A 27,290-nucleotide genomic window follows, 5' to 3' on the forward strand; every position below is an offset into this window, starting at 1 on the left:
GAGCCACCCAGGCGCCCTGAAAGTGACCATGTTTAGAGTCTGAGATGGGAAGTGGGTGGGCGGGGTGAATAGATCATGGTAGCCTTTGTTGTTGTTAAGTTTAACTTTTTCTTTTTTGCTGTCCAATCATCCTCAGAGGTCTTGTTTCTTGGTGTCGACATCATCATCCTCATCATCTTCAGCTGCCTGTGTGCATAGCTGCCTAAGCCTCCCCATCTTCCTCTCCATCTTCTTCCTCCTCTTCCTCCTGCCCCTTTACCTCTTCTTCATCCACCTTGTTGGTCTCCTGCTCCCCATTTTCTTCAGGAGCTTTCCCATTAGCAGGTGCATCTCTGCCATTCTCTGCGTCCTCCACAATTCTGTTAAGTCCTTGGTGGTAATCTCGGAGCTGGTGTCCACGGCTGCCTCTGACATGACCTGGCACACCGGCGATCCAATGCAGTGGATTAAAAAGCAAGCAAGAGTTGGAGGGCTCTGGCGATGAAGCTGCCGGAGTCTGTGGTGGTGGAGGAGGTGTGTGGCAGAGGTGATTACCGCGAACCCGGAGCTGGACACGGGAACAATGCAAAGACGGCAGTTCAGAGCAGCCAGTGGGGTCATGAGATAACTTTGAATCCCCTTGCAAACTTATCTTTTCATGTTTCCTCCTCTCCGAACTTACCACATTCCTGAATTTTATTTACCATATCCTTGTTTTCCATTATCTTCCACTTAAGCACAAAGTATCATTTATTTTGCTTCTTTCTAAAATCTTATGAATGGAACACACTCTATATTTCTATGGCTCTTGCTCATCATGTTAGAGTCAGTAACTTTCACTGCTGTGTACTATGCCAATGTAAAAGTAGTCCACACTTAATTATCCAGCCTTTTCTTTATTATGTTATGTTAATCACCATACATTACATCATTAGTTTTGGATGTAGTGTTCCATGATTCATTGTTTGCGTATAACACCCAGTGCTCCACGCAGAACGTGCCCTCTTTAACACCCATCACCAGGCTAACCCATCCCCCACCCCCTCCCCTCTAGAACCCTCCGTTTGTTTCTCAGAGTCCATCGTCTCTCATTCCATCCTACTTTTGATGGGCATGTTTCATTTCTAGATTTGTTACTGCAATGATATGAGCAAAACCAATGTAACTGTGTTTTATGACACAGAAAGCATTCACGGATTTTTAGCTGTGATGAAGCCAGTTAGGATGAAACAAAAGACAGACATTTGGAGGAGAAACAACAAAAAAAGGTCAGAAAAAAAACATTCCCCCCGCCCGGAACATTTGGTAGGTTGTTCTGAAATTGTGATAGACAAGGAATTTTATCTTCTTCCCTCATACTACATCCATTAGCTCTTCATATATTTTTATCTACCATTTCAGGTCTGAAGAAAAAGTGTCAGAAATGTCAGAAGAAATACAAATATTTAGTTTCAAAATTGCCAACTGCAAAAGAGGAATCAGGCACTGTTCAGGAAATGGTATCCTGGTATTTGTTTACTCAGAATATGACAAAATGTAATTATCACTTTTTGAATAAGACAAGTAGTGTTTTTTTTTAAAGATATTATTTATTTATTTGACAGAGAGAGACACAGTGAGAGAGGGAACTCCCCAAGCAGGGGGAGTGGGAGAGGGAGAAGCAGGCCTCCCGCAGAGCAGGGAGCCCAATGTGGGGCTCAATCCCAGGACCCTGGGATCATGACCTGAGCTGAAGGCAGACACTTAACTGACTGAGCCACCCAGGCATCCCTATTTCTTCTTTCTTTTAAAATGTTGATTTGCATTCTTTCCGATAAACAGCATTGATTCATTATAAAATATCATAAAATCATTTGGTAAATAAATTGCAAATATTTTTCTGCATCTCAAATTTGATGCTCCAAGATGTAATAACACTATTTTATAGATAATGAAACTGTGGAAATAATGAAACTCACTATCCTAACACAGTCACAATTATTCAGGCATATATAGTGATTGGCAGTCATATAATCAAACTAACAACTCACTGTTTTTCGATCTCAGCTGGACAGTGATCCACTTTCATAATCATCATAGTATGCACACAAAAGAAAAGTCTATAAAAAAAATCTCACAGATATTAAGTCGTTCTCGGTTACTGATATTAACACACAATGTCACACATCTCGTCTCTCAGTCCAAAGAGACCTTTGCATATGATCACAATATCAATCCATGACCACGTATTGTTGCTTTTCAACAGTGGTATGTAATTTCTAACACAAACCGCCTTACACCTAAGGAAACAAAGATTCACACTAGCACAAACTATCCCATGAAGGTAAACAACTCCACTCAAGGTCCCACTCACCGAATTGGACCCACAAACTCACCCAGAGGAAGACACACCCATCTGTTCAACTGCCAGACCCTGCTCCAGTCTCTTGTAATCTAGATAAGCTCGTGGCCTAGCTCATTCCCACGGACCTTAATTGAGATGTTCCGCCTCACTGAAGCCTAAGTCCCTGGTCACCGCCCCCGTCCCCACCCCCCGCCGCCCTCCGCCCCCCGCCCCCTTCCCGTCTCCCCCTCCTCTGGAGTCCAGAATGCGTTCCTCAGCCTTCCTTGAGAAGCATTCATCAAAGACCACAACCATTCATCAGAGATGTTGTTTGACAACAACATAAAAGATGACTGAGCTGCGAGGTTCGCCGAGCCGGGACCTACCCCCCGCAGCAAAGACCAGAACGAACTCGAGGTTGACTTTGGAAAAAGCGCCTTTGCTACGCGTGGCCGAATTGCATGCTGGGAGCAGTCTAAGGGTCCAGGGTCCCAGCTTCCGGGGATTTGCCCGCCATGGACTACATTTCCCAGAAGTCCCCGGGCACAGGTCTTTTTCGGGGCGGGGCGAGTTTGCCAGCGGAGACCTCTTTGGATGGCCAGATTCCCAGCCTCCCAGGACGTTCAGGCTCTTATTTCCCATAAGCCTGTGGGTCCGTTTCCGGTGTCCTGAAGGTTTTTGGGCTCGGCGAGTTGAGGTGATCGCGTCGGAGGAAGTAATCAGCGCCGGGTCAGAACCGGCAGCGAGGCTGGGGGTGACTTCGGGAGGCGCCCGAGTTGAGGAGGCCCAGGTCGCGGACTGAGCATGTCGCGTTCGGAGCCTCCAGCCTGTGTGCGCGCGAGCGGCTGAGAAGGATGGGTGTGTGACAGCCGGCGTGGCCAGGCCGGGGTGTGTCTCCGTAATGGTGTTTGCGATTGGCAATGTGTGATGGGGTGATGAGGTGCGTGGCCTTGTGGTTTTGCTTTGGCCGTTTGTGCTCCAAGTTCCCTCTAGACTTTCTTTGGGCCTGCCAAAATTAAGTGACCGCAAGAGAAGGAGCCCTACGCGAAGCCCTAGAGTGAACGTTTCACGCAAGAAGGCATAGGTCCAGTCTTGGGATGAGCATTTTATATCCGCAGGTGTCCTCAGGACTTGCTCCTAGGAAGACGTGATGGGGAGGTCCCAGAGGTAAGATTCCTAGGAGGGGCGCGTCTAGGAACTCCTTCGGAGCCAGCTACCTGTTTCGGGGCCGCTGCAACCAGACCTCTGTCCCCAACAATTGCTGTCAACTCAGAGATAGAGTCCAGCCTTCCTTTCAGTCCCATTTGATTTTGTGTGGATGGAGGCAGATATGGCTCTAGACAGCGTTTTGGTTTTCCGTTTTTGTTTCTGTTTTGTTTTTTTAAGTTAGGTCTGTGCTCCAAGAAATGTTGGTGTCTCATGATTCTTTTTTGCCCCCTACTGCTGCCGGGTTTTTAAGAAGGACCCTGAGGAGGAGGAAAGAATTGCTGCATATTTTGAAATCAAGGTTCAGGTGAGTGTGTGTTTCTTTCTTTCTTTTTTTTTTTTCCAGACAATTACTTTTGTTTTTAGATCATGGGAATATTTGCTTTCCTTGACCTGCAATATTACTGGTAGTGTCTATCCTGGGTTTTCCTTCTGGTGAATGACCCACCCTACTCATGTATCTCGCTTCTTAGTGACCCTCTATTGCCCCTATTCTCAATCAGTAGCTAGCTGTTCAAATGGCAAATTATTCAAATCCTTCAGTGCATTCTCCTTTTCTGAGTATGTGATGATGTAGAAATACACCTCCTAGAGATTAGTGTTAGAGTTTTATTTTAGGCTATGATTACTTGAGGAGGTTGGTATTTGAGTGGTATCATGTGCAAACTATTTTCTGTCTTCTCCACAGTCATGATTTTTAAATCAAGGCAAGGTAGAAGGATTGTTTCCGTTAATAAATGACAACGTTGTGAGGCTTTTAGGGTGTGGGAATGTGGTTGGTCTTTGAGCATAGGGGTTTGCAGTTTGCACCAACAAGGACAGAACCTTTCAGATAATCTTTAGGTAGAAATCTGTAACATTGCTAAACATGAGTTATTTCAGGTCCCACTTTGTGAGTGTTGTAGAAGCGGTACTGTGTTATGGCTAAGAGTAAGGCTCTGGACCTAGAGCATCTGTATTCAAATCCTGGCTCCACCTGTTACTAGCTCTGTGAGCTTAGGTGACTCAGGCTGTCTGTGTCATTATGAAGGCAAATTAAGGCAAAATAATGCCTACCTCATGGGGGTTATAAAGATATAAAATGAGTCAATGTGTGTGAAGTTCCTTACAACGGGGCCTGCCCCATGATACAGACTTAGTGAATATTAAGATTTGCTGTCACATGGTGATTCTGGATCATTTCACATCAACTTTTTATGATTGAAACTTGAGAGAAACATGAAGATGATTGTGATGGGTGCTTGCAAGTTTAAGAAAGTGACCAGATGCTCAAATGGTCTAGTACAGGAAATCTTAACCTGAGGTCTTGTTCCGTTTATGAGCTGCCAGGTGATCGCAAACCCCTTGAAATTGAGGCAGAATTTTTGTAAATATTTGTAAATTTATTTTTTTAAGGGGGCAAAATGTCTATAATTTCATGAGATTGTCAAGTGTGCATGACCCAGAAAAGGTCTAGCTTCATTGGTCTGGAATTAAGATTTAATAGCTGGGAAGGAACTTTTACAAAATTAGCGTCCAGTGATATGGAAACAGTTAAGTAAATGGCAGTATATCCTGTAATGGAATAATGTGCACCTAATAAAAATTATGCCTATAAAGAATCAAAAGGAAAAATGTAAATAATAAAATATTAAGTACTAGTTGTAGTAATGAACAAAAGTCCCCAAGATTATGATGAGTTATATAAGAATCCCATTCAGTGAAAGAAAGTCTTGAAAGACATTTTTCAGGAATTGTATCCAAAATGTTTTTTAATTGACTCTTCAGTGAAGAAGTGGAGAGGTGTAGCCACACTTGTTGAGCATCTCTTCTGTACCAGATATTGTTCTGTTTATGTGCGTATATTTCCTTCCTCCGACTTTGAAGGTGACTTACATAATTGGTGTTCATTGTGGGGGAATTTTTTTTTTTAAGATTATTTATTTATTTATTTATTTGACAGAGACAGAGGCGGTGAGAGAGGGAGCACAAGCAGGGGGAGTACGAGAGGGAGAAGCAGGCTTCCCGCCGAGCAGGGAGCCCGATGTAGGGCTCGACCCCAGGACCCTGGGATCATGACCTGAGCCAAAGGCAGACGCTTAACGACTGAGCCACCGAGGCGCCCCTTCTTTTTTTTTTTAAGATTTCTTTATTTTTGTGAAAGAGTGGCGGGGGCGAGCTTGAGCTGGGGGGAGGGGCAGAGGGAGAAGCAGACTCCCCGCTGAGCAGGGAGCCCGATGCAGGACTTGATCCCAAAGGCAGATGCTTAACCGACTAAGCCACCCAGGTGCCCATTACAGGGGAATCTTGACAGTGAAAGTGTCTCAGTGTCGTGGTGAGCTTACAGCTACAGACGTTCAACAGCTAGTAGGTGCACTTTGTTTCCGGCACGCTGATGTTCAGTGTTGGGTCTGTTTTTTCAGTTTTCTTAATGGCTGAAAGATGCCCCTTCCCGATCATTCAATTTTTTTTTTTAAGATTTTATTTATTTATTTGAGAGAGAGCATGAGAGCGGGGAGGGTCAGAGGGAGAAGCAGACTCCCCGCTGAGCAGGGAGACCGATGCGGGACTCAATCCCAGAGCTCCAGGATCATGACCTGAGCTGAAGGCAGCCAACTGAGCCACCCAGGCACCCATCAATTTTTTACATTTGGGAATATCTTTGCATTTCTGATGATGAAATTAATATAGGTTTGTTGCAAAAAACGCAACAATCTAGGAAGCATATAGAGAAGGAAGTTAAAATTACATCCTCTAAAGTTAATCATTCTTAATACTTTGGTGTGTTTCTGTTTAAATTTTTTTGTGCATGAGCCTATGTGTCTGGTTTTGTTTCTGCAGAATAAGATAACAGTAATTGGTGATACAATTGAGTTGAAGACTCTCTAGCTCTTATTTTGAAGAAGAAATCCAACCCAGATGTGGGTTTTATTTTAGTCTTGAATATGTAGAAAGAAGAGGGAAGTGTCAGTGATTTCTTATTTAAAAACCTGAAGTATTAACAACTTTTAGGCATATAGAAACACCATTTAAAAATTAGTTATAAGGGCGACAAAGACTTTCAGAATTAGATTATTTTAAAGGTTCCTTCCATAGAAAATAATGATAATTTTCCAGTGTATATGTTCTGTCTTATGAAAATCTATTTCATAGGGGCGCCTGGGTGGCTCAGTGGGTTAAGCGTCTGCCTTCGGCTCAGGTCATGATCCCTGGGTCCTGGGATCGAGTCCCGCATCGGGCTCCCTGCTCAGCAGGAAGCCTGCTTCTCCCTCTCCCTCTGCCACTTTTTCTCTCTATCAAATAAATAAATAAAAATCTTATTCCAGAAGGTAGAATAAGAAGGTTATGGTGATAAATATTCAAATAAACCACCAATTGCACAGAACAAGATCACATCTCTGGTTAATGTTCTCTTAACCAACTGAGCCACCCAGGCGCCCTCTGGTTAACGTTCTCTTGACATCTAATTGGGTAATATTTTCTGAGCCTGCTTTATGATGCTGAGTCCTATCTCTGTTTGCTGCTTCTGGGAGGAGGGGATATCTCCTGTATGTCTTTCTGAGACCCTGTTTTGCTTATGTTATTTGGGAAGAATAGCAAGCTCAAGGCTGGGCTGTGAAACTTTAACTTTGTAAGAAAATAGACCTGAAAAGTACAGATTTTATTATGAAAAAATGGAAAGGGGTGTTAACTTTCCTTAGAATAAGGGACAATAATCTTTTGCATCTTCAATAATGGCTAGTTGTTGTACACCTGCTGTTGTTATTTTTGTTGTTGTTGTTGTTTTAACTAATCTCTGCACCGAACGTGGGGCTCAAACTCATAACCCTGAGATCGAGAGCCACATGCTCCTGTGAAGGAGCCAGCCAGGCGCCCCTGTTGTACACCAGTATTTTTTGTGGATTTTCTCACATAATCTTCAATGCAGCCCTCTGTGGTAGATAATGTTCCTATTCGTCTTTTTTTTTTTTTTTTAAGATTTTTATTTATTTATTTAACAGAGATAGAGAGCACAAGTAGGCAGAGTGGTAGGCAGAGGGAGAGGGAGAAGCAGGCTCTCCGCCGAGCAAGGAGCCCCATGCGGGGCTCGATCCCAGGACCCTGGGATCATGACCTGAGCCGAAGGCAGACACTTAACTGACTGAGCCACCCAGGTGCCCACCTATTTGTCTTTTATTGGCAAGGAAATAGAAGTGTTGAGAAACTGGTCACTGTCAAGCCCAGATTCACATCTTGAAAGTCCAACACCAGAGTTTTTATCTTAATTTCAGATACACTTCCCACATTGTGTATACTTTACAATCCTGCCTGCCTCCCTAAGGAATTGATTACATGTGTTTTTCTTCATCAGTTAATATGGTCTAATACAATCAAACTAATGAGGACATAGCAGGCCACAATCTAGCAAATCATTTGCTTACTGTTAGGTAGTTTCTGATTCTTTATCATAAATGATTTTTGGTTGAATTTTTCTTTAATTTTATTATGTTATGTTAGTCACCATACAATACATCATTAGTTTTTGATGTGGTGATCCACGATCCATTGTTTTCATATAACACCCAGTGCTCCATGCAGTACGTGCCCTCCTTAATACCCATCACTGGGCTAACCAACCCCCCCGCCCTCTAAAACCCTGTTTGTTTCTCAGAGTCCATAGTCTCTCATGGCTCATCTCTCCCTCCAATTCCCCCCGCCATTTTTCCCTTCCTTCTCCTAATGTCCTTCCTGCTATTCCTTAGGTTCCACAAATAAGTGAAACCATATGATAATTGCTTTCTCCGCTTGACTTACTTCACTTAGCATAATCTCCTCCAGTCCCATCCATGTTGATGTAAAAGTTGGGTATTCATCCTTTCTGATGGCTGAGTAATATTCCATTGTATATACGGACCACATCTTCTTTATCCATTCATCTGTTGAAGGGCATCTCGGCTCTTTCCACAGTTTGGCTATTGTGGACATTGCTGCTATGAACATTGGGGTGCATATGGCCCTTCTTTTCACTACATCTGTGTCTTTGGGGTAAATACCCAGGAGTGCAATTGCTGGGTCATAGGGTAGCTCTATTTTTAATTTTTTGAGGAGCCTCCACACTCTTTTCCAAAGTGGCTGTACCAACTTGCATTCCCACCAACAGTGTAAGAGGGTTCCCCTTTCTCCACAACCTCTCCAACATTGGTTGTTTCTTGCCTTGTCAATTTTTACCATTCTAACTGGTGTAAGGTGGTATCTCAATATGGTTTTGATTTGAATTTCCCTGATGGCTAATGATGATGAACATTTTTTCATTTGTCTGTTAGCCATTTGTATGTCTCCTTTTGAGAAGTGTCTGTTCATGTCTTCTGCCCAGTTTTTTACTTGATTATTTGTTTTTTGGGTGTTGAGTTTGAGAAGATCTTTATAGATCTTGGATACCAGCCCTTTATCTGTAGTGTCTTTTTGCAAATATTTTCTCCCATTCTATGGGTTGCCTCTTTGTTTTGTTGACTGTTTTCTTTGCTGTGCAGAAGCTTTTTATCTTGATCAAGTCCCAAAAGTTCATTTTTGCTTTTGTTTCACTAGCTTTTGGAGATGTATCTTGAAAGAAGTTGCTGTGGGTGATGTCAAACAGGTTACTGCCTATGTTCTTCTCTAGGATTTTGATGGATTCCTGTCTCACATTGAGATCTTTCATCCATTTTGAGTTTATTTTTGTGTATGGTGTTAGAGAATGGTCGAGTTTCATTCTTCTGCATGTGGCTGTCCAATTTTCCCAGCACCATTTATTGAAGAGACTTTTTTCCATTGCATGTTTTTTCCAGCTTTGTCGAAGATTATTTGACCATAGAGTTGAGGGTCCATATCTGGGTTCTCTATTCTGTTCCATTGGTCTATATGTCCTAAAATTTGTATGGAATCAGAAAAGACCCCGAATCGCCAAGGAAATTTTGAAAAAGAAAAACAAAGCCGGGGGCATCACGCTGCCCAATTTCAAGCTATATTACAAAGCTGTGATCAAGACAGCATGGTACTGGCACAAAATATTCTTTTTTTTTCTAAGATTTATTTTAGAGAGAGAGCATGAGGGGGAGGGCAGAGGGAGAGGGAGAGAGAATCTCCACACTCTGCTGAGTGTGGAGCCTGAGGTGGAGCTCAGCCCCATGACCATGAGATCATGACCTGAGCTGAAACCAAGAGTCAGACAATTAACCGACTGTGCCACCCAGGTGCCCCTGGGTGAATATTCGTGTATGTACATCTATACTTCTTTAACCGTTTAAGGATACGTTTCCATAAGGGAATTCTGGGTAAAAATTTGCCCCAATTTTAAGAGCCTGAGATAGTACTTGGGAGGTAATACAATAATTGAAAGACATGGTTGTTACCATTAAGACAAAGAAGACTAAATATACATAGGAATAACTAGGCTGCCAGCAACAAAGGCCAATAAGCAATTCAGGCAACCTGTCTTAGGAACTCATAGGAAGGTAATTATAGGAAATACTGTTGGGTCATGACCAGCTTTTTGGAGGCAAATGGAATTTGTCCTGAGTTTTATACCTTAGAGGTTTTATCCTACTAATGTTCATTGCTAAGTGAGACTGACAGAATCAGGTGATTCAGCAGTTATCGGTAGAGTATCGTCTAAAAAGACAGGTCAGATGCAAAATAAACCCATGTGTCAGAAGACGTGAAAAGAAACAGGCTTGCGATCTCATCAGTATATCCATGACATTTCTTGGGGAATTTTAGCCATTTTTTTCTAAGCAGGACATGAGTGTATATAGAAATTATATAGTTAGTATAATGCATGGCCCTTGTTACAACAACTCTACAAATACTTAAACAAAAAGAACATTATTACCACAATAAAAACTTTATTGTATATACGTGTATAACTTCCTAAACACTTTTTTCATCTATTGACATCTGATTGTCAATCTTTTCTATATTGATATACACATATACTTTATAAATATAATCACACTATACATCCTGTAGGCTATATTTTTTCCTTTTTTTATGTTCAGTTAGCCAACATATAATACATCATTAGTTTTTGATGTAGTAAGCTATATATTCTATTGACAGTGTATCTTGATTATTTTCCCCAACTTAGCATAGTTTTATAGCATTTCATTGCATGGATGTTCTGAATGCATTAAGAGGTCAGCTTTTGGGGCTCAGGCAATTGTGCATCCTGTCCACTCCTGTGTCTTGACCAACTTTCTTCAGCCCCAAGCCTGTGAAGGATGTTCTGGCTCAGACCATGTGCCTCTTTCTCAGCCCTGAGAAGTGGCGGTGGTAGGAGGAGGATCTGGTCTGGGCAGCACTCAGTAGTCCAACCTTCGGCCCATGTCAGCATTCCCAGAATTAGGCACTGCCAGGAACCTTCCGCCTGAAGGACATTTGGGTTTTAGGTGAGAGTTCAGCTTCCACAGATGGTTGTGGGGGTATGAAGGAGAAACAGGAATGGAAGAGATAAAAGTTTATGTTAGCTTACATCAGGATGGGATCACTTAAGCACACCTAGTCTAAAGCTTTTTTTTTCCTTCCCCAGCTCTGGCTTTTCTGGATTCTGTGCTTCACCAGTCGAGGAACCCTATGGATTATTAATTAGTTCTTGCAGTTCTAGAACCATGACTGATGTAAGTTGTTATTTCTCTGTCCTTGAGATACTGTGATTTTTAGGTCATATGAATCTTCTCCTTAATTGTCCTAAAGCTTTCTGCATGACAGAACCCTAGTCCTGAACCTGCTTCTCAGTTCCTGTTCCAGTAAAGAACAGTGCCAAATAGCCCAGTGTCCTCACGTGCCTTTCCAATCAGTGTCATATCATTGAACACATCATCCAGCATCTGTGTGCTCCGTCTTCTATCAAAAGCAGTGAAGGGATAGGAGTCTTTTGAGGGAAATGCTTGAGCTCCTGTCAAAGAATAACTCAAAGAAATATAATTAACAATTAGCACATTTGCACTCGTATACGAGGAAAACCAAGAGTAGATTGATTTCATCTATCAAGGCACAAACAGGATTTCTATAAGGGAAGGAGAAAAGAGAGAATGAAAGACTATAGACATTTTGAAAACAACAGTTACTCCTTTTTCAGATTAAGGTGCTGATTGGCAGGTATCTAGGAAGGAAACCAGTCAGGATATAATGCCCTTAGACAGCTGGATGGTCACCCAAGAGAACGCTTTCCGTTGCTTGTGCGTTCTCCAGAAGAGCTTTGGTGTTTACTTAGGACATATCCACAGCAGGCTGTCTTGGGTAGTGCCCTTTGTTATCACCTCTGTCTTTTTTCCACTAGGGCTGTACGAGTTCCCTTATCAGAATTTCTTATTCTTGTGTCAGGTCTGTGAGGTGATGATTCAGTGATGAGGGTCTCCTTTGACCACACAGGCAAACTTGGAACTTCTTCACAAACCTGAGTTTCCCAGAGAAGATGGAATTTGGGTTTTCTTGGGCCCAGCCTCAGTTTCTGTGAGGCTTTGCAAGGCTTTTAGGATGAGGGGCCTTGTGAGTGGGTCTTTCCAGGGAAAGTGGTTCCCTAATCGATGAATACCAGTGTTAAGTTCATTTGGTTATTGACTAGGATGCGCAGATACTGGGTGATATCTGTGTCATATACATTGTGCCCTTTCAATGGCCTCCAACTCAGGAAGGAGGAAAAGTGTTAGGTGAGGGGTGGTTGATGGTAACAAGTGAGAAGGTGATCTGGATTTCTAAATACTGGATGATAATAGATTCCTAGAATGAAGAAAATAGAATTTTTGTCCAACCTAACTGTATAAATATAGTAGAGATATTAACCTCATGTATCTATATGATGACCTGAATTGCAGCCAATAAAAACATCTTATGTATTCATCATTATAAGAGAAAAGACTTACTATGTAATCTAACAGTGATTTACTTGAGGCTTTACAGTAATCCTTAATTTAATAGAAATCATTTTTCTCAAATAGAGATTTTATAGTGCATGTGGGAAAAAGTTTTATTTGTTTTTTTGTATTCCTTGAAAGTCGGTGCAGCAGGTCACATTAATGAAGAATTTATGAGGCAGGCACATAGCAGGTTGTGTGTATGTATACACACTCATCAACAGCCTTCCCCCACCCCCACTATTTGTATTTAATAGAAGAGAAACTGGGATTATTTTATAGATTACCAGACAGGTCTAGTTACTTCCCAATATCCTAGAAGTTTTTTTCTGTTGGAGCAAGATTCTTCTAGAACACGTAGACACTCTGCTTTAGCCATACAGATTTCTTTACTCTTCCCTACCTGTACATATCACAGGCTTTCAGCCTACTTGATTGTTATATTTTCCTCTTCTTGCAGTTTATCCTTCACAATCCTTTTTTTCTCCTCTTGGAAATATTTTCTTAAATCCTGAAATTTCTTAAATTTCACAAGTAATGTATGGGTTTTTGGTTTTAGGGCTTGGTGACTTTCAGGGATGTGGCCATCGACTTCTCTCAGGAGGAGTGGGAGTGCCTGGACCCTGCTCAGAGGGACTTGTACGTGGATGTGATGTTGGAGAACTATAGTAACTTGGTCTCATTGGGTAAGGTCATCTGCCTGAAATATTTTAGTCTTTCTCTGCACCATTGGCTTTTGCTATGGGAATGATAGGGCTGTCTTTGAAGAAACCAGGTGAATCTCTTCTCCCTGTGCTCAAAGGCATGTTTTGATATTTGTTGGATTAGAAATGGGTTCATCGAGCTCCTTCCTCTTCCCATACCTTCACACCTTCCTCTGGCTTTTCCTGCAGTGGCCTCTCTTCTTTAATTACTGAGGAGCTGGATTTGCATTATGGGGCATTTAATTCATAACCATTGTCAAAGAAACCAGGTTTCATACTATGTTTAACTTTAGCATATCTAGAGATGATCTGTGACCTTGCTATTCAAAGTGTGGTTGTTTTGAGAAACCGTAGGAAGACCAGAGCAGAGTTAGTGAAGGAGATGACACCAGGAAGTTAGTGAAGGAGCTAGATAAGGCCCAGGTGATAGGCAGTTTTGTTGGTTTGGAGGAGGAATGTGGATTGTTTTCTCAGTGATTAGAAGCCTTCATTTGGTTTATGTGGGGTTTTAGCTTTTTTTATTGGTAAGTATTACATACTTTTTTAAAAAAGATTTTATGTATTTATTTGAGAGAGAGAGAGAACGAGCATGAGGGGGGGGGGAAGGGTCAGAGGGAGAAGCACACTCCCTCCTGAGCAGCGAGCCCTATGTGGGACTCGATCCTGGGACTCCAGGATCATGACCTGAGTGGAAGGCAGTTGCCTAACCAACTGAGCCACCCGGGCGCCTGTTAAGTATTACATACTTAACATCAGCTTCTTCTGGGGCTTGTTACGTCCTACCCTAGACCCTCAGAAGAGAGTCTGCAGTTACACAAGATCCCCAGGTGATTGTTATACACATTAAAGAAACATTGCTCTTTGTTATTTTTTGACCAAAATGCGGGGAGTACAGCTAGAAACAGGGTCTTGATGTACTGTGACTTTGCAAAGAGCCTCTCCATTTTATGTAGAGGAGGATTGGATAAACAGAATTCATTTTATACTAAGTGAACAAATTGCTTTTCAACATATTTGAGGTTAAAAGTTGCAATCTGAACTTTGCATTTTACGAAGTTAAATTCAACACTGAGTTAAATATTAAAAATGTCTCATGAAACTTCTTTTTCTGTTAGCAAAATAACAACAGTAATAATACTAATCCTAATACTTAACACTGTGCTTACTATAAACCAGGCTGTGTTTTAAGCAGAGCAAATACTTTAGCTTATTTAACTTTAACAACATCCCTATGAGGCAGGTAATGTTTTTGTCAAACCCTTTTTATAGATGAGAATACAGACACACATACATTGTAAGTGACTTCCCAGGGTCACACAGCTAGTGGGAGAAGTAGCAGCAACTGAGCCTGTAAGGAGCTCTGGCTCATGAGTCTGTGTTTTCAACCACTGTTTTCTATTTGCTCCAAAGAGAAGGCGCCTGAATGAATCTACAAGATCATTTTCCTACTGATGTGATCTCATGCTTTTCATTTCCATCATACTTCTCTTCTGTGAAGTCTTTATCAATATTATTTTTACTTTTTATTGCAAATTTAACCAAATGTTTTGAGCTCATCATTAAAAAAAAAAGTCTATACCATTTAGCATTTCTTTTCTTGCAAGCAGACACTCCATTTCTCAGTTGGATGTGACATTATGGGAGCAAGGACAAGAGTCCTGGATGGTTGTGAGGGGAGGGCCAAGAAATTGGAACCCAGGAAGGCAAAGGCAGGAGGGAACCATCACTGCAGGGAACCAACCTCACAGGTCACACAGGAGGAGAAGAAACAGGTGGGATGGTGTTTGGAAAACTCCCTACGAAGGACCAAGGCCTCTGGAGGGAGGAAACTGAGATCTCATTTTGGGCTGCCAAACAAACTTTCATCTGATCTCATTTCTTACTCTTTGATTTTCTTCTCGTATTACCTTCCCATTTCAGCAAGGAAGGCATTCTCTTTTGTTTCTGGTGCAACCATTCTACTTCTATGTCGGATTCAGCTGCTTTCCAGCTCTTTCACATTTCTGCATGTGTATGAATGAATAAATGCATTCATTCATAAGTTATGCAAGTATTTTGACTGCCTGCTTCTGGCCAGGCATTGTACTGGGCACTGTCAATACAGTCATGTGCAACATTGATAACTTGCCCATTCTCAAATGCAGTTTTATGTAGTCAGAAAGAAACTGAAAATAAGTTAGTAAATAAGTACATAAATAATGTCATATAATGAAACATATTGGTTAAAGAAGGTAAAGAGCATAAGAGAATAGAAAATGATAGAAATTGACAGGCCTAAGTTAGATAAGATGGTCAGGGAAAGCTTTCTTGAATAGAAACATGAAAACTGGGATCAAATTTTATGACTATTTGGGGGAGGAATATATCTGTCACAGTGAACAGTAAATGCAAAGGCTCAGTGGTTGCAAAGAAACTGTTGGAATTGTAAGAAGGACAGGGCAGAGTTAGTAAAGGATCGTAAAGAAATTAGGTTGGTGATGGGTGGCTCAGTCAGTTGGGCGTCTGCCTTCGGCTCAGGTCACAATCCCAGGGTCCTGGGATCGAGCCCCGCGTCGGACTCCCTGCTCGGCGGGAAGCCTGCTTCTCCCTCTCTCACTCCCCTGCTTGTGTTCCCTCTCTCGCTGTGTCTCTCTGTCAAATAAATAAATAAAATCTTAAAAAAAAAAAAAAAGAAATTAGGTTGGTAACATAGGTGAGGGCTCAGTAATACAGTTTTTTTGTTGTTGTTTTAGGGTTTTGGGTTATGTAGCCTTTCAGTCTGAAAGAGTTCATACATCTTTCCTTGACTTGAATTCCTGGCTGCTTTTGAAGATTATAGGCCAGTTATTTTGTAGAGTGTCCCTCATTTGCGTTTGTCTGCACTTTTCTTCATGATTAGACTTAGATTTATGTATCTTTGGCAGTAATATCACAGAATTGATGCTGTGTTCTTGCATTCTGTCAGGTAATACAAATGGTTTGTCATTACTGATGATACTTTGAGCACTTGATTAGGTTAGTGTCTGCGGGCTTCCTCTTTGTAAAAAAATTTTTTTTAAAAAGATTTATTTATTTATTTATTTGACAGAGAGAGAGAGAGAGAGAGCACAAGTAGGCAGAGCAGCAGGCAGAGAGAGAGAGAGGGAGAAGCAGGCTCTCCACTGAGCAGGGACCCTGACGTGGGGCCCAATCCCAGAACCCTGGGATCATGACCTGCGCCAAAGGCAGACTCCTAACCGACTGAGCCACCCAGGGGCCCCTCCTCCTTGTAAAATTAATAATTTTTCCTTTAATGGGTATTTTTTGAGGAGGAACTTGGAAACTATTAAATGTATCCCTCCAAATTTTCAATTTATTCATATATTTGATCTTTAGTTGGTGGGTTGTAAGCTCTTCTTATTTATTTTGAAGTTCAAAATATTTGAGCTTGTCCCAGATTTGATCTATGGGAACCCTCTCCTGAGGCTTCTGTGTCCTTTGGCACAACTCTGTTACTCATTGAGCATCTCCTTATCTTTTGACACAACAGCATGTTGGCTCATCTTGTACTTACCCTGCTCCAGTCCTAAAGTCAACCATTTCTTCAAGGTGTCCTGGTTCCTTTTAGTCGAGAATGGTAGTTAGAAGCCAATATTTTCATACTAGGGTTGCTCATTGCTGTTGGGAGATGGGTGCTCCCAGGTCTCTGAGTGGTCAGAGCTAGGGAATATACTTATATACATACATACGTGTGTACACACACATTTACATCTGTGTATTGAAAACCATGAGATGACACCCACCTCCCCTCCAGCAACCCTCAGTTTGTTTCTTATAGTTAGCGTCTCTTATCGGTCACCTCCCCCTCTGTTTTTATCTTATTTTATTTTTCCTTCCCTTCCTCTATGTTTATCTGTTTTGTTTCTTAAATTCCACATATGAGTGAAATCATGTAGTATTTGTCTTTTTCTGACTATTTCACTTAGCATATTATCCTCTAGTTCCATCCATGTCATTGGAAATGGCAAGATTACATTCTTTTTGTAGGCTGTGTAATATTTCATTGTGTGTGTGTGTGTGTGTGTGTGTGTGTGTGTGTGTACACACATACGCCACATCTTCTTTATCCATTCATCTGTCAATGGACACTGGGCTCTTCCCATATTTTGGTTATTATGGACATTGCTACTATAAACATTGGGGTGTATGTGCCCCTTCAAATCACTATGTTTGTATCCTTTGGATAAATACCTAGTAGCGCAATTGGTGGGTCATAGTGTAGTTCTGTTTTTAACTTTTTGAGGAAACTCCATACTGTTTTCCAGAGTGGCTGCACCAGTTTGCATTCCTACCAACTTACTTTCTATATTTCTAACTCCCTTCTCTGACAGTGAAAAATTTGGCTTCCATTTTCCTTAATATGTTTTTTGCTCAAACGCTCTGTATGTAGCCAATCTTCCATTACCAGTACCACCACTTTGATCATGTGATTGACCTTCTCATCCTCCTTGGGCTGTGACCTCCATGCCAGGTCACAGACACTTGTCTTTAACCTTCTTGCACATGGGACAACTCTTTTATACTGACACCCTCCTCACAGAGGGTAACAGTAGTGGTTGACTTTCAGTTTCCTACTCTGGGCTTCATTTTATTAAGTCTTGACCCTTGAGTATGCATTTTAAAAAATATTCATTGTGGTGAAATGGGAAGTATTCATTAAGCTCTTCTGTTGTATACCTAAAGTGTGATGGTTGCCTTGAGGAAAACCAGTTTTGCAGTTGTTTGAATTGTGAGTCAAACTAGGTGTCCTTTCCCCAGAATACCACTTTGTTCTTGAAAGAATGCCCAACAGACAAACTTTTATTGTTCAGACTTAGGTAGTTGGAAAAATGTTCTTATAAGCACGCCTTTGAAGACAAATAACAGTATTTGTTGCCAATGATTAATTCAGACTTTCAAGTAAAAATTAGAATTGTGTGAAACAGCTACCATTTTGAGCTTTAAAACTTCCCAACACATAAACATTTTTTTGATGCGATAGATGGTAATATTAACATATGATTTTTAATATATTGTGTAATGAAATATGTCAACATTTCAAAGATCTGCATAACTCAGTGAACCACTATTTTTCATATGACCAGTGCATGATATTACAAAATTATGCCTGGATAAAAGATCATTCATAGTGCAGTGGATTTTAAGGTAACATAATATGAAAAGTTCACGGGTATAGTTGGATATTTCACATTGCAGCTAACCTTTGAGAGACTATCCCTTCTCAAGTTTTACTACACTATCAAAGAGTAACATATTTATAGTATCAAAAAATAACAATTACATATATGTGGGAGGCTAGATTTTCTTCATATACTTCAATCAGAATAGCGTATTGCCACAGAGTGAATACAGAAGCAGATATGAGAATCCAGTTCTCTTCTATTAAGCCATATATTAAAGAGATTCACAAAAAATTAAAATAATACTTATTTTTTGTTATTTTGGGAAATATAATTTTCACAAATCTGTTATTTGTGTTAACAGGCAATGATTTATTATTTTCAAGTGAATTAATAAATATCTTTAATTTCTCAGTTTTAATTTCTAATATGGTATATCAAAAACTATAACTCACACAAAAGTTCTTTTTAGTCCTCAATAATTTTTTAATATTTAAAAAGAAGTTAAAACTATATTCCTTTACTAGCATTGTTAAGCCTTACTTACCAAGTAATTATAATACAAGTTCTTGCATGGCAATTCAGATTGGTTGAGCTAAATTCAAGTTTACTGAACTATTTATTGATGCTAGACTGCACAAAAGTGCACTCCTTTTAGTTTACATTTGACCATCTCAAAGTAGTTGTAATATTAGATTGGTCAGTTTAAATACCTTGGCTTCCTTTTGGATATACACACGGTCCTTATACCCAAATGTTAATATATACAAAGCAATAAGACATTGTTAAGTAAAACAATAGTTACTGTAGTTTAGCTATGACCAACTGGCCGTGACTAAAATTACTTCCCACAGATACATCCACAGTACTTCTCTACCCTTTAGTAAATCAACTAAAATGTTGTAAAATCACCATTAGATAAAAATACTAACCTTATGTATTTTGTATTTGAAATAAATTTATGCATGAGCAAGCAAAGAATTCATCAATAATTTTTAAGAATATAAGGATTCTGAAACCAACAAGTTTGAGAACTACTGCTCCAGATGATGGGTCTTTCTTTTTTTTTTTTTTTAAGATTTTATTTATTTATTTGACACAGACACAGCGAGAGGGGGAACACAAGCAGGGGGAGTCGGAGAGGGAGAAGCAGGCTTCCCGCAGAGCAGGGATCCCGATGCAGGACTCGATCCCAGGACCCTGGGATCATGACCTGAGCCGAAGGCAGACGCTTAACGACTGAGCGACCCAGGCGCCCCTGATGTGTCTTCAATACATGGTCTCTGTGAGGACTCAGATGAATGCCTTTTTTTTTTTTAATAAATTTTATTTATTTATTTGACAGAGAAGGAACACAAGCAGGGGGAGTGGGAGAGGGAGAAGCAGAATTCCCGCGGAGCAGGGAGCCCGATGCGGGGCTCGATCCCAGGACCCTGGGACCATGACCTGAGCCGAAGGCAGACGCCCAACAACTGAGCCACCCAGGCGCCCCCAGATGAATGCCTTTTTCCACTCAGGCTGTGTTACTCCAACTACCTTGTGGAGAGTCACTGTATAGATACATAAATTAATATTTGGTTATAGATCCAAGGGAGGGAATCCCTGCATAGATTTCTGGGACTCTGTTACATGGCTCCTTTATTTACTTAACCTTGAACTACAAATTCCAGCTACCTTAGCAGCCCTGAACTCAGATCCTTTGCCCAGTGAGACAACTGCTCTCTATTTGGAGAGCATTTCCCTGTATCTTGTTTTGGAGGATGCAACCAGGCATAAAGGGTGAATATAAAGTTCTCCTGATAATCTTCTCTAAAAGTTTCTCAGCCCTGTGTCTAGTATCCTATTTTATAGCTTTTGGTTGTTTGTGGTTTGAGAGTTAAGTCTAATACCGGATTTTTCTTCACAGCTGGGGCTGGAAATCTCTCACCTTCATTTTGAAGAAATTTTTTGCTTTATATAAAACTCTAGATTTTCTAGCTTTCTTCCTTCAGCCATTGAAGATATCATTCCATTGTCTGGTAGCTTCCATGGTTACAGATGTGAAGTCAGTGGTAATGTTTAGTTGTTCCCCTAACTTTAATGTCCCCCCTTCCCCGCCTCCTTTTACTATTTTTACTTTATCTTCAGTTTTCAACTGTTTGATTATGTTCTCAATTGTTGCTTTTCTTTGTATTTATCCTGCTTGCAGTTTGCCTATTCATACATTTCGAGAACATTTCAACAATCTTTTCAAGTACTTACTTGGTTTTGTCCTCTTTCTAGAATGCTGTTGCCTGAAGTTGGATTGTTTGATATTGTTGCACAGATCTGACACTGTTCTTTTTTTTTTCCCCTTCTTTTTTCTCTTTGTGCTTCTGTTTGGGTTTTTTAGTTGTAGAATTTCCGTTTTACAATTTTAGAGTTTCCATTTCTTTGCTGAAATTTCCCGGCTGCTCACTGTCCATCTTTTCTTCTAGAATCTATAAAATACAATTGATTGGCCTTGCCTGTTGATTCTAATATCTGTGTCATCTGTTCTTTGTCTCTTTGGTGGGTTTTTTTGGGGGGGGTGATTATATGTTGTACTTTCCCTGTTCCTCACCTACCTCATAATTTTTTATTATGTGCCAGACATTTTGAAGAACAGTAAAGAATAGATGGTTCCCTGCCCATAAAAGTATATGCTCCTTTCTCAGTTATTTAGGGTGAGGGGATGATAACTCAGATCCCACCAAGCATGGAGCTGAGCTGGGACTGAATCATAGCTTTTATTAGTTTCAGTTTATTTCTGGCTTCAAATTAGATGTAAAAATCTTTCTTTGCCATAAACTTCCCACATGACCATGTGCTTATCTCTTTGATTGTATCAGGATTTGAGTGAAGTGGAGGTTGTATTACAGTTTTAGTTGGTTTTGTTTCACATGTTTCATCTCCAGTAGAGCCTTGGAACTTAGTAACTGCTTGGCTTGCAGAATTTTGTCTGCTTTCTATCCCAACACCAATCACTCAGAAAAATCCCTGTGAAGAAGTATTATGTAGTTTAATGTTTTATTTTATTTTGTTTTGTTTAAGTATAGTTGACCTACAATATTAGTTTCAGGTGTGCTAGATTTTGTTTTTGAGTTTGGGGATTTTCTAGATTCGAGTTCATCATGCCAGCCTACACAATCGTTAAAAGTTCAGCTGAACCACACTTGGGCACATAAGGGCTTGATTGATGGAAGGGCACATTTGGTTCAAGGGGTCATCCATATGGGGAGATAAGGAACTTGTTAAAGTGATCTTTGTGGAATCCTCCAGAAAGCTGTTAGATCAGAGCATTAAGATCATAAAAGCTGAAAAGTCAAAGCTGAGATTGTTGTTCAACAGGGTAGAGACATGATGCTTAGCAGTGAGCTTAATAAATCTCCCAATTCACTTATGGGTATTATTTCCAATTTGTCTTGTATTTCTCTGTTGAGGTTTTTTTTTTTTTTTTTCCTGGTAAAATTTTCTGGGAAAGGAAATAAAATCTGTGGTTTTCTTGTTTTCTTTCAGATTTGGAGTCAACATATGAGACCAAAAATACAATTTCAGAAAAAGACATTTTTGAAATAAATTTTTCCCAATGGGAGATGAAGGAAAGAAGTAAAACTCTTGGCCTTGAGGCATCCATTTTCGAAAATAATTCTAAGTGCAAAAGCAAATTTGAGGGACCACAGGGACATCAAGAGGGATACTTTAGTCAAATGATAATTAGCTATGGAAAAATGCCCACTTATAGAAAAAGTAAATCTTTTAGTGCACATCAAAGAATTCATAATAGAGAGAAACGCTATGTTTGTAAGGAATGTGGGAAGGCGTGTAGTCATGGCTCAAAACTTGTTCAACATGAGCGAACTCATACAGCTGAAAAACACTTTGAATGTAAAGAATGTGGGAAGGACTTTTTTAGTGCCTATCAGCTCACTGTGCATCAGAGATTTCATACTGGTGAGAAACCCTACGGATGTAAGGAATGTGGGAAGACCTTTAGTTGGGGATCTAGTCTTGTTAAACATGAAAGAATCCATACTGGTGAGAAACCCTATGAATGTAAAGAATGTGGCAAGGCCTTCAGTCGTGGCTATCACCTCACTCAACATCAGAAAATTCATATTGGTGTGAAATCTTACGAATGTAAGGAATGTGGGAAGGCCTTTTTTTGGGGCTCAAGCCTTGCTAAACATGAGATAATTCATACAGGTGAGAAACCTTATAAATGTAAAGAATGTGGGAAGGCCTTCAGTCGTGGCTATCAACTTACTCAACATCAAAAAATCCATACTGGCAAGAAGCCTTATGAATGTAAAGTATGTGGAAAGGCTTTTTGTTGGGGTTATCAGCTTACTCGACATCAGATATTTCATACTGGCAAGAAACCCTATGAATGTAAGGAATGTGGGAAGACCTTTAATTGTGGCTCAAGTCTTGTTCAACATGAGAGAATCCATACTGGTGAGAAACCCTATGAATGTAAAGAATGTGGGAAGGCCTTCAGTCGTGGCTATCACCTCACTCAACATCAGAAAATCCATACTGGTGAGAAACCTTTTGAATGTAAGGAGTGTGGGAAGGCCTTTAGTTGGGGTTCAAGCCTTGTTAAACATGAGAGAGTCCATACTGGTGAGAAATCCTATGAATGTAAAGAATGTGGGAAGGCCTTCGGTAGTGGCTATCAACTTACTCGACATCAGATATTTCATACTGGCGAGAAACCCTATGAATGTAAAGAATGTGGGAAGGCCTTTAATTGTGGCTCAAGTCTTGTTCAACATGAGAGAATCCATACTGGTGAGAAACCCTATGAATGTAAAGAATGTGGGAAGGCCTTCAGTCGTGGCTATCACCTCACTCAACATCAGAAAATCCATACTGGTGAGAAACCTTTTAAATGTAAGGAATGTGGGAAGGCCTTTAGTTGGGGTTCAAGCCTTGTTAAACATGAGAGAATCCATACTGGTGGGAAATCCTATGAATGTAAAGAATGTGGGAAGGCCTTTGGTAGTGGCTATCAGCTTAGTGTTCATCAGAGATTTCATACTGGTGAGAACCCTTATCAGTGTACGGAATTTGGGAAGACCTTTGTTTATGACTCAAACCTTGTTCAACATGAGAGAACTCCTAGTAATGATAAGCCTTATGAATATAAAGGTTGTGGGGAAGCCTTTATATGGACAACTTATTCAAATGAGACAGTTGATACTGGTGAAACTTTATGATTGAAGAGATGAAAGAAAATTTTTTATGTGTATAAACAACGTGAGGAATCTTGAGAAAGCTTATGAATGTAGGGAATGTGCAAAAGCCTTATCTGTGTGTGGACAATTTACTTGATATCAGAAAATTCATACTAGTGAGAAATACTTTGAATATAAGGAATATGAAAAGGCCCTTAGAATTTTATACAATTTTATTGAATATCAGTTTATACTGATGTGAAATCATTTAAATGTAAGATGTGTGAAGATCTTTATTCATGGCACAAAAGTCTGGTAAACATTGGGGAATTTGTACTCATTAGAAACACTTTAAGGAATGTAGAAAGAACGAAAACCTAATTCAGTTTTTGCTGTGTGCATTAGAGAACTCATACTGCTGTGAAATTTTATGAATTTAAGGAATGTGATAAATATCTTAGGCTATATCATAGAATGAATGCAAATGAGAAACCCTTTAAATTGGGATGTAGGAAGGCCTTTAGACAAGAACTACTAAAACTGTTGTCTAGAGACTTGTGCCAGTCCACAAAATTGTCACCTGTCCATCATGAGATGAATGTGGAAAATAAGAGTAAGTGTTGGGAAACTTATAGCAATTTCATATTGCCATAACATTATTATTGTGTTTATAAAAATATCAATCAGCTCATGAATGATTAGAATTTAAAAAGTTTGCCCTTTCCAAGAAATAATTTGAGAGACAACATTCAGTTTTAGAAACATGAGACAAGTCACAATATAATTTAATTGGAATAAATGCTTCACTTGTCACCTCTGTGATTAGAATAGCAGAATATTCACACTAAAGGAAGATTTGACTAATGTGTGAGTCACAACTTCCTTATGCCTATAATAGCATAATTTATAATAAGTAGTGTTCATTTAATGAAGGTATAGAAGCCTGCTGACACTATTCAACCTTTGTTAAACTTCAGTGAATTCATCCTAGAGAATAACCTTGTCAATGTAACAAATATAGGAAATCTCTCACACATGGCACAAGCCATACTTAACTGTCCTCACCATTCCACCTTCTTACTACCTATGGGATGTTGGGAAAAATGCTTATCTCCTTTGGGCATCGTCTTTAAAATGTTGGTGATGGTAACTAATAGTCCTGTTTCAGAGATTGCATGGATTTAGTATGCATCAGATCCTTGGAAGAGTTATCTTATATGTATCCTATGCTCAATACATGTTTGCTATTGTTCTTAATATCTTCATCATTAGTATTACTAGTAGCGAATTCTTAGGAAAAGAATGCTCATTGGTGTAATGGATTTAGAAGAGCTTCCATAACCACTCATCCATTTGAATTTGATAGTTCTCATTATGGATAAAATCTAGAGAAACACAAACTTGAGAGGATTTTTATTCAGAGTTTATCCCTTAAGCTGCATAAAAAATGAAGGCTGAAAAGAAATGTGGACTTAGTGTTAAAGATGTTGGGACTATACCTATTGAAGAACCAGGGAGAGGTGTGAAACAATTTGCCTGTGATGAATAAAAACAGAGAAGTAGCCAGTGATTAAGATTCTCTGCTCACATTTTGACATAAATTACAAATTAAAAAAACAAAAAATTGTCCGTTTGGGAATTCTTTCCCCAAATTTTATTATTACAAATTTCAGACACTTAGAAAAATTTAAAGAACAGTATAATAAACATCCATGTACTCTATTTAGAATCAATAATTATTAACATTTGATCATATTTGCTTTCTTTCTGAAATTATGGGTATGTATGTGTACGTATACTTACCATTATCTTATGACATAGAAGTGATACTTAATTCCTGAATATAGTAGCATGCATCTTTTAAGAATAAGAACAGCCTTTAATACCATGGTCACACAAGAAAATTATCAGTAATTCTGTAATATTCTTTTATATTCACTTCATATGTCCCAATACTCCCAAGGTATCCTATTGCTATTTATTTTCTAACCAGCATCTTTTCTATATTCATGTATTGCATTTGGTTATCATGTCTCTAGATTTTAATCTTGAAGAGACTTGGAAAGCTGTTTTACAGAATGCCATGCATTCTAGATTGGTTTCTTCCCTCATGGTGAGCTTTAATTTGTGTCTCTATCCTTTGTATCTCTCATAAAGTCGAGTTAGAGCCAGAGACTTGAACATTTTTGGCCAGAATACACCATATTTGGTGATACATACTTCATATTGCAATACACCAGAAACACATAATACCCATTTTTCTCACTACTGCCAATGCTAAGTTTGGTCATTTGCTTAAGATGGCGACTGCTAGAGCTCTCCATTATAAAGGACTAGAGATCTCCATTATACAACTAGTAAGACTGGTGAACCTTTCAACTACTTTTGAAAATGTAGTCCTATCATATGTATGAAGTTCTGAATTAAAGATAAAATGGAAACAATTACAGATTGTTCAAAAAAGAATGATAGTTAAATTGTGTATCAGAAGTTGTAGAATGTGCCTGAGGCTCTATTCAGTGGAAAATACCTTTTAGTGTGTCTTGGAGGAAACCAAGATGCATCTGGCCAGAGGGAGGGCCAGAACTATGCTCTGTTTTCCCGTATCTACACCATCCCTGTCACACTGAACTAAGAAGCTAGAAAAATAACAAACCCTAAGCCAATATACAGAAGCAATTTATGTAACTAAAATTGTCCCAGAACTTCTGAAATTATGTCTCAAAAATTACCAGTACTGAATAGTACTTGAGAAACAGTGGGATTCTCTGGTTAATGAAGCCTATGAAGTAGAAACTACTAAATCCCCCTCTCAAGGAAGAATCAAAAGCACCTAGTCAACTTAGAAAACTAAAGAGTATTCTATTGAGTGAAATTGTTTGACTTCATTTAAACTGGTGATCTCAAACTTTACCATGGAAATACTGATTCCCATTACCTATTTCCATCTTAGGGATATGAAACTGCATTGGGAATGCTGCCATAACTAGGAGGCCCTAAAGTTGGATATTTCAGTCACTAAGTCTGCTTGTTATGATGGAATGGTAGTTAGCATCATGCTCTCAAAGGATTGCCTTCTAATGTTTTCTTTTATTTGTGAGTAAAAATCTTTGTTGTATCTAAGTCAAAAGGGCTCCTGTTATCTCATGTCATTTCATCATCTCTTCCTGCAACTGTATAGTATTTAATTTGTTAATTGTGATAATTTCTATTGACAGATTGTTTGATTTTCTCCCATTCCTGGATATACCCAGGTTAATTATTGGTATATGTATGTATTCTGGTGCATTGCTAGATTTCATTTGCTACTATTTTATTTAGAATTTTTACATCTCATGAGTGAGGTTATATAAAAGTTATATTTTTGAGGTATTTTTGTTTTTGTATTGCAGTTACCTGTTCTTTAAAACCGTAGACTGTATTGGGTGGTTTTGTTTTGAATTGGAGATCTTATAATCACTTTTCTAGTTCCATCTGTTGATTTTCTTATCTTTGAAATTCTACTTTGGACACAACAAATTCAGAGTGCCCAGCACAATTCTTTTCAGGAACCTTTGCAGCCATGTAGTACCAGCTAAGATTCACATAAAAGGAGCATTACAACATTGAAAATCCTTCATTATGTCTTCTTGGGAATACTATGTTGGGAAATCAGAGCTCCTTATCAGACTGTTAATAATCGTACCTGTGCATATTTTTCTCCATATACTGAAAGTGGAGTTGCTTGGGTTTGGTCATGGGTATGCCTATGTTCAACTTTAGTAAGTTTAATTTTTCTAAATAGGTTCCAAAAATTCCAACTGGCACTCCCACCAACAGTGTATGAATGTTCTGCTTTCTCCATATCCTTGATAATATTTGGCATCATCAATTAAAAAGAAAAGTGTTTGCTACTCTGGTAGGTATCATGGTTTACA

The 27,290-nt window shown here is 39.5% G+C and overlaps 1 protein-coding gene across 3 annotated transcripts; it reads left to right on the forward strand.

The window, feature by feature from the left end:
* The first annotated feature begins 2,900 nt into the window (after positions 1-2,900).
* ZNF283 (zinc finger protein 283) lies at positions 2,901-27,290 on the forward strand. Of its 3 annotated transcripts, none has more exons than XM_088027644.1 (5): positions 2,901-3,815; positions 11,031-11,118; positions 12,914-13,040; positions 21,713-23,071; positions 26,327-27,290. In XM_088027644.1, the coding sequence occupies exons 1-5, from the start codon at positions 3,709-3,711 to the stop codon at positions 26,332-26,334; spliced, it is 1,689 nt and encodes a 562-aa protein (XP_087883770.1). In that variant the 5' UTR covers positions 2,901-3,708; the 3' UTR covers positions 26,335-27,290. The 3 variants fall into 3 exon arrangements, with proteins under 3 accessions (XP_087883770.1, XP_087883769.1, XP_087883768.1); XM_088027643.1 differs by having other exon boundaries at positions 27,158-27,290; XM_088027642.1 differs by having other exon boundaries at positions 21,713-27,290.

Source organism: Eumetopias jubatus, unplaced genomic scaffold (genome assembly GCF_037043125.1).
Source record: "Eumetopias jubatus isolate StellerSeaLion01/CBP00866 unplaced genomic scaffold, mEumJub1_p1.0 scaffold_10, whole genome shotgun sequence".
In the NCBI taxonomy this organism is placed as follows: Eukaryota; Metazoa; Chordata; class Mammalia; order Carnivora; family Otariidae; genus Eumetopias; species Eumetopias jubatus.